This window comes from Rana temporaria, chromosome 9 (genome assembly GCF_905171775.1).
Source record: "Rana temporaria chromosome 9, aRanTem1.1, whole genome shotgun sequence".
Lineage (NCBI taxonomy): Eukaryota > Metazoa > Chordata > Amphibia > Anura > Ranidae > Rana > Rana temporaria.
This window is the reverse complement of record NC_053497.1, coordinates 19,233,510-19,244,652: the sequence shown is the minus strand read 5'-3', so window position 1 is coordinate 19,244,652 and position 11,143 is coordinate 19,233,510. Positions and strand designations below refer to the sequence as shown.

The 11,143-nt window shown below is 43.5% G+C and overlaps 1 protein-coding gene across 1 annotated transcript in view; it reads right to left on the bottom strand.

Annotated features, from left to right (window-relative positions):
* Window positions 1-1,767: 1,767 nt before the first annotated feature.
* HAUS7 (HAUS augmin like complex subunit 7) overlaps window positions 1,768-11,143 on the bottom strand; it is a 65,597-nt gene continuing 56,221 nt past the window's right edge. Inside the window, exons 9-10 of the mRNA XM_040322898.1 lie at window positions 9,443-9,554; window positions 1,768-2,644 (exon numbers count right to left, since the gene is read on the bottom strand). Of these exons, the coding sequence (XP_040178832.1) occupies window positions 2,586-2,644; window positions 9,443-9,554 (171 nt within the window). The 3' untranslated portion in view covers window positions 1,768-2,585. The remainder of the gene's footprint in view (window positions 2,645-9,442; window positions 9,555-11,143) is intronic.

The window sequence follows — 11,143 nt, the reverse complement described above, 5'->3', positions numbered from 1 at the left end:
TACAGTATTTTCCACAAGAATCTGTCTTATATTTTGTAGCCCATTGCTACAGAATCTTGTTTAGTAAACTTTACAGGAGCAAACCCCCAGGATTTTTTGGGGCTTTGGTAAATTACCCCAATTAAACGGATAGCACAATTATAGAAAAATGTCCTCACCCATTTCTTTGCAAATTCATGTAATAACCTTACAAGTAAGCACCTCTTTTGAAGAGGTTTGTTTTCATTGCTGGTCACATCACTCATTCCTTTAGAGATTCTGCTGTAATCAACAGACAGAGGAAATCCATAGTATCAAAGCATGCATTTTATAAATGGGGCATAAATACGCAAGTCTAATAAGGCTTCATGTACACGGGACGCTGTTTAACCTCTCCTGAAAGACTTAACTAGAAACCGGTGTCTAAAAACATGCATGTATAACACGCACTTTTTTCCCCTTAAAATCAGGGTTGCGTGTTATACACGGATCCCCGCTGTCTTTGAGCGCCGCCGACATAGACGGAGCTGAGCCGATTGTACTGTGTACTCGTTTAGGCTCGGCTCGCAGTCACGCCCTGTCCCGCCTCCTAGCCTTTATGTCCTGCCATTGGACTGCTGTGGTGTCCGTCATACGAGTCGGGCCAAGGGGCGGGACTGAGAGAGGAGCCAAGAGAAGCCGAATACACAGGAAATCCGACTCTGTATAGCTCGGCTGAGGCGCTAAATTAAAAAATACATAATGCTGCAATTTTGGGCAAGGCTGCTGATGGACTCTGTGCAAGGCTGCTGATGTACTCTGTGCAAGCCTGCTGATGGACTCTGTGCAAGCCTGCTGATGGACTCTGTGCAAGCCTGCTGATGGACTCTGTGCAAGCCTGCTGATGGACTCTGTGCAAGCCTGCTGATGGACTCTGTGCAAGCCTGCTGATGGACTCTGTGCAAGCCTGCTGATGGACTCTGTGCAAGGCTGCTGATGGACTCTGTGCAAGGCTGCTGATGGACGCTGATAAGGCTACATTGATGGGCATTTAAAATGTACGTTTTTTTCCCTTAAACTTCCCATCTAAGCTTGGGGTGCGTGTTATATGCCGATAAATACGGTAAATCTCTCACTATGTCCAAAAATTGTAAAACATTTTATTATATTGACATTGCTATTTTTTGGGGGGAAATGTACAGAATGACAGGCTCAAGACAGAGACATTTAGAAGCCCACTGTGGGCAATACTCTCAGTACACTACAAAACCATTCCAGTGGGTGAATTTTACATGTCTATGAAATAAACCATAAATTGCACTAGATAGAACAAATGAAATCTGATACATAGGTTGAAAATATACAGTTATCTGAAAGCTGAATATGTAGGAATAAGGAAAAATAAACAGAAAGGAACAAACAAGCATAAGAGCTTCAGAAGTCTGAAAGTGTTAAAGGGGTTGTAAAGGTACAATTTGTTTTCCCTAAATATCTTCCTTTCCCTTAGTGCAGTCCTCCTTCACTTACCTCATCCTTCCATTTTGCTTTTAAATGTCCTTATTTCTTCTGAGAAATCCTCACTTCCTGTTCTTCTGTCTGTAACTCCACACAGTAATGCAAGGCTTTCTCCCTGGTGTGGAGTGTCGTGCTCGCCCCCTTCCTTGGACTGCAGGAGAGTCAGGACGCCCACTAAAACACAGCTCCTTTCTCTATCTGCATCGTAGAGAGCGTCCTGACTCTCCTGTAGTCCAAGGGAGGGGGCGAGCACGACACTCCACACCAGTGATGAAATAAGGACATTTTAAAGCAAAAATTGAAGAAGGATGAGGTAAGTGAAGGAGGACAACAATTGTACCTTTACAACCCCTTTAAACCTTGTTTATCTTGAACCCTGAGCTCTTTGCTCCCCCCATGAACTTCCTGATTTAGGCCATGTCTCTGCACTTCCTGTTTGCCAGATTATTGTGTTCTCTCCAGCAAGTATCTTGCTCTTGTCTTCCCTGCTGCCATCCATATTTTGCCACCACTCGTCATCGACCCTTGAAATAAGGACATTTAAAAGCAAAATGGAAGGATGAGGTAAGTGAAGGAGGACTGCACTAAGGTAAAGGAAGCTATTTAGGGGGAAAAAATTGTACCTTTACAACCCCTTTAAGTATATTTCCACATTTTCAATGAATTTCAGACTAGACTATTTTGATATAATGAATACTGTAAAGTATAATATAGACATTCCCAATATGTTTGTACGTTATACGAGGGTCCTCGCTAAGGAAAATATGCAAGTAGAAGATCTACTGCTTTGGGATCTTTGTCACGTGGTCATATTTTTCTGTTGAGGGGAGGGGGCCTCTGATAGTAGAGAGCCATGAATATTTTTTTTCTCCACATAGTACAAAATTTGGGCAAAACTGTAGGAGTTACTATTGAGTTAAATACCAGCTCATCTATACAAATGTATTGCCATCTACAAAGCATAGGAGTCATGTGTTGTGCACTGCAAAATTCCATACAACCAACAAAAGGCATGGTGATGGTGGACAGTATGTCAACTTCCAGGAAGCCCTTTAAGCAGTTGTAGTTGTATGTAGAAAACAATTGATTCAGGTCTGTGCCATTTTTTTTCACTATTGCAGTGCACTCAGGAACAGCTCGTAGTTGTGTTTTATCTCCTTGATCTTCTCATCTAAAAAAAATAAAATAAATAATAATGTAAAAGGGAAAGGTTATGTTAGGTTTGTGGTGAAAAAAAAAAGAAGGGGATAATACTGCGCTGTGCAAAAGTGAAAATGTATATAAAGAATGGCTGCCAACGCAGCTTGTAGACAAAAAGCTATATAGTATATGGAAAAAATTAAGTGTAGCACTAATTAAATATATGTGTGTAGATAATTCAATGATTGCATTTACAATATGTGAAACAAAAATTGCATTTACAATACGAAACAAAGAACTAAGGGCCAGATCCACAAAAGGGATACGCCGGCGTATCTACTGATACGCCGTCGTATCCCTGTTTCTATCTATGCGACTGATTTACAGAATCAGTTACGCATAGATATTCCTAAGATCTGCCGGATCTTAGGATGCAGTACCGCGGCCGCCGCTGGGGGGAGTTTGCGTCGTAATCCAGCGTCGGGTATGCAAATGAGGAGTTACGTCGATCCTCAAAGCTTTTTCGCGTTCGCTACGTCGCCGCTACGTTAGTTTCCCGTCGCTTAGTTACACTTTTGTGAGGCAGCCCTACTTTCACACAGCAGGCGTTCTGCTGTGTAAAGTATGGCCGTCCTTCCCGCGTCTAATTTTTAAATTTTACGTCGTTTGCGTAAGCCATACGGAAATACGCTATGCACCGCCCAAAAAATGACGTCACGTCGCGCAATGCACGTCGGGAAAAAAGCCTCGGGAGCATGTGCAGTACGTCCGGCGCGGGAGCGCGCCTAATATAAATGGGACTTGCCCCATTTGAATTGGCCCACCTTGCGCCAGACGGATTTGAGTTACACCGCCGCAAATTTCCAGGTAAGTGTTTTGTGGATCGATACCTAACTTAGGAAATTTGCGGCAGTGTAACTTAAATCTAAAAAGTTACGTTGCGCTGCCGGGCTGTGGATCTGGCCCTAACTCTGTGTCGAAAAATGCACCAAGGATTGACAGTGACAATCCATTTGGGGTCATACAGTGTTTAAATAGCGATGGAGTTGGTGGGGTCCCACACCCCAGATGACGACTGTTTAGTTGAAACGTGTCGGGTGGACCCACCAACACACATCGCTCATGCACCTGCCTGTACGTTATGCCTAAGATGAGCTTTTAAAATGTGAGTGTTCATGTTTACAATTTTAATAAATACTACTCCTAAACGTTATTACGCTATGCACATTTTTCTCATTATATTACATATGGCACTTGGATACTGAGCCTCTGTCTCCCATACGAGAATACAGCATTTAACTTTCGCTCTATTTGGTGTCTGTGATTGCTGTGGCCAAGGTATTGGTCGGATTCAGGATCGAGTTGACTGACTTATAAGCCTTCTGCGACTTGGGAGGTATATACCTCTCCAGGTCATTGATCACTGGTAAGCCTCCCCTATCATTGGTGGTGGTGCTTCCGATACTTCTGTCTCTACTTAGACCAGTGGTTCTCAACCTTTCTAGTGTCGGGACCCCTTGATAAAATTTCCCAGGTTGTGGGGACCCCTAACAGTAAAATTATTTTCGTAGCGTGGATTGTCAGCACCCAAGGCAAGACAAGTAACCCACGGACATTCAGCGCTCCCCGAGTCCCTTCCACTCGCACAATATTAAAACCCCTTATGGTACATTTTAGGATGTACCACTGTTTCTCTTTTGTTCTCCTTTCTTTTAGTTTTATCTCTGTATTCTAATTTCTTTTTTTCCCCTCTCTCTAGTCCTCTTATCCCTTTTTCTAGCCATCTTTCTTCTTTCTCTTATTCTTTCTCTCCCTTTTTCTTTGTTCCTCCCCCTCTTTTCCTCTCCCTTCCATGTATACTCTATTTTTATTTCTTCTCTAAAGCCCTGTACACACGATCAGTTCATCCGATGAGAACGGTCCGAAGGACCGCTCTCATCGGTTAACCGATGAAGCTGACTGGTGGTCTGATGTGCCTACACACCATCAGTTAAAAAAAATGATTGAGTCCATCGCAGTGACGTAAAACACAACGACGTGCAGAGAAAAATTAAGTTCACTGCTTCCAAGCATGCGTCGACTTGATTCTGAGCATGCGCGGGTTTTTAACCAATGCATTTGCGTACTAACCATCAGTTTTGACCTATCAGTAAGGCCTCGTACACACGACCGAACATGTCCGCTGAAACTGGTCCGGCGGACCAGTTTCCGCGGACATGTTCGGTCGTGTGTATGGCCGACCGGACAGGTTTCCAGCAGACAAATGTTTCTTAGCATGCTGGAAGCCCGTCCGTCGGACATGTTCGGTCGTCTGTACGACTCACCAGACATGTCTGCTCGGCCGAAAGCCCTCGCATGTGTCGAAGTGATTCGACGCATGCGTGGAAGCATTGACCTTCCAGGGTCGCGCACGTCGTCGCGCCGACGGCCACGTCACCGCGTTCGCTGTCCGCGGGAAATTTGGTCTGATGGTGTGTACAGCCATCAGACCAAAATCCACCAGCGGACATGTCCAATGAAAACGGTCCGCGGACCGTTTTCATCGGACATGTCCCGTCGTGTGTACGAGGCCTTAGGCGTCCATCGGTTGAATTTTAAAGCAAGTTCTACATTTTTTGGACCGAAGGATAACTGACCGATGGGACCCACACACGGTCGGTTTGGACCGATGAAATGGTCCTTCAGTCTGTTTTCATCGGTTTAGACTGATCGTGTGTACGCAGCCTAACTCTTTGGTGGGGGGTTGGGTGAATGGTATGAGTGACAGTGTTGGGGGGAGATCTGATCAGCCAACTTGGGTGCTCTTGTTGAAGGTCATCTGCTGATCTGAGAACTGTAGTGTGGACTTTTAATGGCAACTCTAATCACAGGTAGTGTTACTCACTGTGTCTCCGGCTTCACTGTGTCTCCTACTTTGCGGTGTCTCGTAGCAGTGACACCTATGCTGAAATCAGGAGATAGGGTCTCCTCCAGCCCCTCCCACTTCATATTCCTCACCAGTCAGCTGACCCCCAGCCATGCTGTGAACTGAATGGTCGGCCACAGGCTCCAGGAACAGTTCAGCTGGGCAGCCACAGAAAGGCTGGGTGAGCGGTGTGGGCTTCAGGAACAGCCCAGGATTTGGTGACCCCTGGCAAATCATCATTTGACCCCCAAGGAGTCCCGTCCCCCAGGTTGAGAACCACTGACTTAGAGGTTACATATATGTTGGAGTCTTCAGATGAAGTCTGTTGAATACATCCACTTTTTTTGGACTCTCTCTTCACGTATCAGTGTACTCAATGTGCACAATATGATGTTCACTTTTTGAGGTGTAATTTTCACTTGGTGCATTTTTCGAAAACAGAGTCAATTCTTTGTTTCGTATTGTAAATGCAATTCTTGTTTCACATATTGTTAATGCAATTATTGAATTATCTATCTGGAATTTTTTCCATGTTTGTGGTGAAGCCAGTTACTTTTCCATGCCCATCCCCACCCCTAAATCACAGGGAAAAAAAACAGATGATGTGATATATTTTGTTTCATCTTGGACACCGTCTTAAAAGAAGAATTAAGGCCAAAGCTCTTTGGGCCCTACTTCTCCTGTGGGTCAGTGCACTTCATTCTGCACTCCTGTGACCTGTATTCAACCAACAGCGGGCTAAAGTCACCTAACATTACCGAGCCAGTACAGGGTCTAAAGAGATCCCGACTTTAATTTCGGGATTCACCCAATTGCCTGGACCAGCAGTTGGCTGGGAGCCACCACTCTTTGCTTACTGGAGACCGAGAAATGAACAATCGGCTGTCTTTGATTGCTCAATTCTTGGTCATAGACCCAGCAAGGGACAGATACTGTATCTACCTAGGTGAGCATGTATGTTTTTTTTTTTAAGTCCCAAACTTCTCTTAAAATTATCCTGACCTGGCCCAAACATTCTTAAGCTAACCACAATGCTGAAGTGGCATTGGTCATGACAAAGTTATGAAGGCAACTAATGCTGAACTCTCCTTATGAGAGAACTAGTTCCATGGCTTTAATGCTACTGCTTTGGCTTCCATGCTTGGCAAGTATAGCAATAAGTAATTCTGACACTCCATGTGTGTTCCAGGTCTGTGACTCAGAGAAAGCTAGGCATAGCATTTCCAGGGTAATGGCCACCCACATACTTTCCTAATTACAGAGTCACTTGAGGAATAGACTATGCAGTGTTTACAGGTACCAGTGCTTCTGATCCCTGTGTAGCTCCTTGGATCCTAGTCTGTGGAGGTACTTCAGCCCTTTATTTATTTCCACCTGAGAATATGTCCTTCCTCACACTATGCCCTGCCATCTGCTATTTAACTTTTTAATTGGAGAGCCTATGCTGCCCACTAAAGTTCTGGCATAGTTTAATGCTGGGATAGGCACCACCAATTCCCAATATAGGCAAAAGCCAAAGGACTAGGCCTAGAATCGAAGGAGTTCTACAGCAAGTGAAATGATTTAGGGCAGATCAAGTTCACTTTAACTGAAATAGTGGTTTTGGGTTGGGTACAGTTTAAAGGGGTTGTAAAGGATTTCCCCCCCCCCCCCTAAATAGCTTCCTTTACCTTTGTGCAGTCCTCCTTCACCTTAGTGCAGTCCTCCTTCACTTACCTCATCCTTCGATTTTGCTTTTAAATGTCCTTATTTCTTCTGAGAAATCCTCACTTCCTGTTCTTCTGTCTAACTCCACACAGTAATGCGAGGCTTCGTCCTGGTGTGGAGAAAGCCTCTTGAGGTGGCGAGCAGGAGTGTCAGGACGCCCACCAACGTAGAGACGTGTCCTGACCCTCCTGCTCACCCCCTCCCCCCTTTAAAAGGCTTTCTCCACACCAGGGAGAAAGCCTTGCATTACTGTGTGGAGTTACAGACAGAAGAACAGGAAGTGAGGATTTCTCAGAAGAAATAAGGACATTTAAAAGCAAAAACGGAAGGATGAGGTAAGTGAAGGAGGACTGCACTAAGGTAAAGGAAGCTATTTAGGGGGAACAAAAATTCCTTTACAACCCCTTTAAGCTGTACCCAACCTAAAACCACTATTTCAGTTAAAGTGAACTTGATCTGCCCTAAATCATTTCACTTGCTGTAGAACCCCTTTGATTCTAGGCCTAGTCCTTTGGCTTTTGCCTATATTAGGAATTGGTGGTGCCTATCCCAGCATTAAACTATGCCAGAACTTTAGTGGGCAGCATAGTGTGAGGAAGGACATAATCTCAGGTGGAAATAAATAAAAGCAAAATGGAAGGATGAGGTAAGTGAAGGAGGACTGCACTAAGGCAAAGGAAGCTATTTAGGGAAAAAACAGTGGCAAGATCAGGCACCTGGCTTCTCATTAAATGTATAGGCCAGCGGTCTCCAAACTGCAGCCTGGGGGCCAAATGTGGCCCCTTACTTGCCTTTAACCTATGGGACACTATTCCTCCTACTGATACAAGACACTATTCCTTCTAAAACAATGGGGTGTAATTTCTGTCACTGATACCAACAATAGGGCACTATTCCTCCCACTCACACCAATGATGGGGCACTATTCCTCCCACTCACACCAATGATGGGGCACTATTCCTCCCACTCACACCAATGATGGGGCACTCTACCTCCCACTGACACCAATGATGGGGCACAATTTCTTCCCCTAATACCAACCATGGTGCTCTATACCTCTCAGTAATACCAATGGAGCATTTTTCACTCCCATTGATGCCAGAGAATTTTCTATTCCCACTGGCCACAGTCCGGCCTCCTCAAAGCCTGAGGGACAGTAAACTTTCCCTTTGTTCAGAAAGATTGGAGACCCCTGATCTAGGCGATTCCAGAAGGTGAATCTCAGCATTGCTTCACAAACTTCTTCTTGCTCAGATTTATTCCAAATAAAAAGCATCATGCTCCCTGCCTATTGGTGACTCCATAGCAATAAAAAGAGAAGGGCCTGATCACACTGCCAAGTCAAAGCTGCAATGGGATCCAAGTCTTGGGGTGAGAACTCCTTCCCATCAAGGCTTACCAAAATCCAATAGATAGGTGAAACGTGTTACAGCTGTAATAGAGGGTCAGTATCTCTTCAGAGAGACCGCCATCCCTCTTATTCTGGTAAGTGCATAGTGAATCCACCAACAACCATCCATGTTTTTTTTTTCTTTCTTTTAATGGACTAACTCCTTAAAGGGTCACTAAAGGGAAAAAATGTTTTCGCTGAAATGACTGTTTACAGGGTATAGAGACATAATAGTTAACCGATTCCTTTTAAAAATGATTAAAAATAGATAAAAACGAATCATATAATGTACCTACAGTTTAGTTTCGTTTTTGCTGTTTCCTGGTTCTCTGATGTACAGAGAGCCAATAGAGGGCAGTGAAGGTTTTGCAAAACAAAACTGGATTGGTGCTGAGGAGTTTTAGACACACAGTAATCACACCTCCTTGATTAGTCACCACAGTGAGAAATCTCCCAGTACTGTGGTGATCAGGAAACAGACAACCAGGAAGTGTCCAGAACAGAGAGGAATTACAGCAACATCAAAGCAAAAACGAACAATGAGGACATGAATCCAGGACTGCAGTAAGGTAAAGGAAGCTATTTAGCTAAAAAAAAAATGTTTTCCTTTAGTGACCCTTTAAATGTCCAAGACACTGCTAAAGCAGTAGTAAATTCTGCCTTTTGATTTATACCTACAGGTAGGCCTTTAATAAGGCTTATCTGCAAGTACAGTAAATGTCTCCAAAACTTGTTTAGGAGATATGTACATAAAGTCAACCAATACTATTCCAATTACAAGGAGCCAAGGCTTAACAGAAGGTGAAATTTCAATTGGTTTTACTTACACAGAGTTACGGTGCTGCCTCCTCCAAAGGACTCCTTAATCTGCTGCCTCTTTCTCACCACCTCAGTTATAGTGTTTGAGGTTTCTGTAAACTGGGCAACAGCCTTGAGCTCCTAACAAGAAAAAAAAATGTGTATATATATATATATATATATATATATATATATTATAGTAAATGAGATGCAATAATCTATATGCAATACAGCCTCTAATAAAGTGCCTATGTCACTTCTGTAAATTAACGTGATGTAAAAAATGAGACAAAGATAAAATTATTTCAGAACTTTTTCACCTTTAATGAGACCTATAAACTGTACAACTCCAATGAAAATCAAACTGAAATCTTAGGGTGAGGGGTGGTTGGGGAGTAATTTTTTTTAGCTAAAACAATATGTGGTTGCATAAGTGTGCACACCCTCTTATAACTGCGGATGTAGCTGTGTTCAGAATTAAGCAATCCCATTCAAACTAATGCAGAATAGAAGGTCACTACACACCTGCCATCATTTAAAGTGCCTCTGATTAACCCCAAATAAAGTTCAGCTGTTCTAGTAGGTCTTTCCCGACTTTTTTTAGTCACATCCAACAGCAAGAGCCATGGTCCGCAGAGAGCTTCCAAAGCATCAGAGGGATCTCATTGTTGGTATCAGTCAGGAGAAAGGTACAAAAGAGTTTCCAAGGCATTAGATATACTATGGAACACAGTGAAGAGAGTCATCATCAAGTGGAGAAAATATGGCACAACAGTGACATCACCAAGAACTGGACATCCCTCCAAAATTGATGAAAAGACTAGAAGAAAACTGGTCAGGGAGGATGCCAAGAGGCCTACAGCAACAGTAAGAGAGCTGCAGGAATATCTGGCAAGTACTGGCTGTGTGGTGACAACAATCTCCCGTATTCTTTATATGTCTAGGCTATGGGGTAGAGTGGCAAGACTGAAGCATTTTCTTACAAAAAAAACAACCGAGCCCAGCTAAATTTTGCAAAAACACATCTGACGTCTCCCAAAAACAAGGCGGGGAGGGGGTAATGTGTTCTGGTCTGATGAAACCAAGGTTGAACTTTTTGGCCATGATTCCAAAAGATATATGTTTGTCGCAAAAACAACACTGCACATCACAAAAAGAACACCATACCCACCGTGAAGCATGGTGGTGGCAGAAGCATGCTTTGGGGCTGTTTTTCTTCAGCTGTAACAGGGGCCTTAGTCTAGGTAGAGGGAATTATGAACAGTTCCAAATACCAGTCATTATTGGCACAAAACCTTCAGGCTTCTGCTAGAAAGCTGAACATGAAGGGGAACTTCATCTTTCAGCATGACAAAGACCCAAAGCATACATCCAAATCATCAAAGGAAAGGCTTTACCAGAAGAAGATTAAAGTTTTGGAATGGCCCAGCCAGAGCCCAGACCTGAATACTATTGAAAATCTGCGGGGTGATCTGAAGAGGGCTGTGCACAGGAGATGCCCTCACAATCTGACAGATTTGGCATGTTTTTGCAAAGAGCGGGCAAATATTGCCAAGTCAAGATGTGCCATGCTGATAGACTCATACCCAAAACGATTGAGTGCTGGAATAAAATCAAAAGGTGCTTCATCCAAGTATTAGTGTAAGGGTGTTTACACTTATGCAACCATATTATTTTATTTTTGCTTGCCTTCAGCTAAAAGGGTTCCGTTTTTTGTTAAACTGAGTTGT